The 2,373-nt window shown below is 68.1% G+C and overlaps 1 protein-coding gene across 1 annotated transcript; it reads left to right on the forward strand.

Moving 5' to 3' along the window:
- Positions 1 to 745: 745 nt before the first annotated feature.
- Positions 746 to 2,264, forward strand: MNEG_16342 (CCAAT/enhancer-binding protein zeta; the record flags this gene model as incomplete). The annotated part of the gene is made up of 4 exons (XM_014035188.1): positions 746 to 976; positions 1,277 to 1,389; positions 1,780 to 1,914; positions 2,249 to 2,264. 4 exons carry the CDS (start codon positions 746 to 748, stop codon positions 2,262 to 2,264), a joined length of 495 nt encoding a protein of 164 aa, XP_013890642.1.
- Positions 2,265 to 2,373: the final 109 nt, after the last annotated feature.

Below are 2,373 nucleotides of genomic sequence, written 5' to 3' on the forward strand. Positions count from 1 at the left end.
GTGGAGCGCTTTGTGTTCCGCCCCGGCCTGTCAGAGCGCGCTCATTACTACGCGGCCATCACGCTCAACCAGCTCGCGCTCAGCGCGAGGCCGCAGGAGGGGGGAGGGGCGCTGGCCAAGAAGCTGGTGGAGATATACTTCAGGCGGGTGGCCAGGGGCCAGGGGGAGAGGGGGGCCGCTGCATGTGTGTGTGTGTGGGGGGAAGGGGGGTGTGCTGCATCCGGCAGGTCTGGTGTGCGCGCATCAGTCAAAACGATTGAGCTTGCGCAAGTGTGTGTGCGTGTGTGTTTTGCGTATGTGCGTTGCGTGTGTGTGTGTGTGTGCGCGCACGTGTGTGCGTATGTGTGTGCGTGTGTGTGTGTTGAGTTGTGCATGCACAGCCACACATGCAGCCGCACACATGCGCGTAGCTTCTGCTCGCGAGTGGCCGCACCCTCGACTCCTTCTCCCGCCCTCCCCGACCCTCAGGCTGTTTGGCCTAATCCTGGAGGGCAAGATGGGACAGGCCGCGACCCTCAAGACGCAGATTGTGCGCGCGAAGCACCCACCGCAACCGGATGCAACGCATCCGCCCGCGGCACACACCCGCGAGCGCGCACGCTGCCGGGCCGCATCCTGCGGCGCTGCTGCCTTGCTCTGCGGGGGCGTGCGCGGCCTCGAGCACGGCGCGCTCGCCCGGGCCTGTGACTCTGGTTTATTAGCCGTGAGCTTACTCGCATGGCTCCCGCGATTGGTCACCACCTCAATGCAGGAGGAGCGCAAGGACAAGGGCAGACACAGGGATGCCAAGAAGGGCGGGAAAGGCGGGAAAGGCGGGAAGGGCGGCGGCAAGGGCGGCGGCAAGGGCGGCAGCAAGAGCGGCGGCGGCGGCGTCAAAGAGGGGCCGCGGGCGGGTGCGGGGGAGCTGGACGCGCGCATGCTGAGCGCCCTAATCACGGGCGTGAGGCGCGCGTTCCCCTATGTCGACGCGGCCGAGGTGCGGGGCGGCAGGGGGGTGGGCCGGGGGTTTGGCGTCTGTGCGTGGGGCCATGCGCGCATGTACCGGCCCGCTGCTGCACGCATGGCAGCTCATAAGCACATATTTATGCAAGCACGCAAGCACGATACGCACTGGCCTGCTATTGCACGCAGACAGTTACACACACACATTCTCCCTCTCACACTCACACGCACACATTCACACACACACACACACTCACACACACACACGCACACACGTGAGCACACACTCACACACACATCTATATTCACATTCCACATCAACACACACTCTTAGGTTGAGCCCCTGGTGGAGGCTCACGGGGAGGCGCTGTTCCGGCTGGTGCACACTGCGCCCTTCACCGTCGCGCTGCAGGCGCTGCTGCTGCTCTTCCAGCTGCTCTCCGGCAGGTGCGCCGCGGGTCTGCGCTGGGGGCACCCGGCACGGGACAGGGCGCAGTCCTGCTGGCGCCGCGCATGGTTCCATGTCACGTATCGTTGCGATTGTCACTTCTGCGGCACCCCCCGCCGCAGTGGGCCGGGGCATGCGCGACGGCATGCGCGGGGCACACGACCCACGCGCGTCCGCCCGCCCACGCCACGAGGCGCGCGCCGGCATCCACGCGCCTGTCCCCCACCACTTAACCCTGCTTGGTCCCGGCTCTTGGCACTGCTGGGCCCGCGCCCCAAGGTGCCAGCCCGCGACAGCACAGTCGAGCATCAGAATGCAGCACCCTCCTTTCGCCGAAGCCGCCGAACCTGGCCTGCCGGCCCCCCTCCCTCCCCACTCCTCTACTGCAGAAATGCGGCCAGCGACCGCTTCTACCGCTCCCTGTACGCAGCCATGCTGTCAGAGGGCGCGCGCGCGGGCTCCAAGGCGCCTCAGTTTTTGGCGCTGCTGTTCAAAGCTATGAAGGCTGATCCCTCACCCAAGAGGTGCGCGCACGCGCACGCCGGGGCCGGGGCCGGGCCCCTAAATGCGCCGCCCTTGCGCGCAGCCTGCGCCCGCGAACACCCGACGCCACTCTCAAACCTCCATGCACACACGGGCATGTGCGTGAACAATGCACCCCCAGCCCCTCCCCTCGCCGCTTTTCACCTGCGCCCATGCCCGCGCCCACGCCGACGCCACCCAGGTGCGCGGCCTTTGCCAAGCGCCTGCTGCAGGTCTGCGCCGCCGCGCCGCCCAGCTGGGCCGCCGGCGCGCTGCTGCTGCTGTCGGAGGTCCTGCGGGCCCAGCCCGCGCTGTGGGCGGGCGTGCAGCAGCCAGAGGAGGGCGCGGATGACGAGGAGAGATTTGTGGATGTGGATGAGGATGAAGAGGATGGCTTGCTGGAGGGCGGCGGCGTGGACGGCGGCGGGGAGGGCGGCGCGGCGGGCGCCGCGGGGGTGGGG

This window comes from Monoraphidium neglectum, assembly GCF_000611645.1.
Source record: "Monoraphidium neglectum strain SAG 48.87 unplaced genomic scaffold scaffold06262, whole genome shotgun sequence".
Taxonomy (NCBI): Eukaryota; Viridiplantae; Chlorophyta; class Chlorophyceae; order Sphaeropleales; family Selenastraceae; genus Monoraphidium; species Monoraphidium neglectum.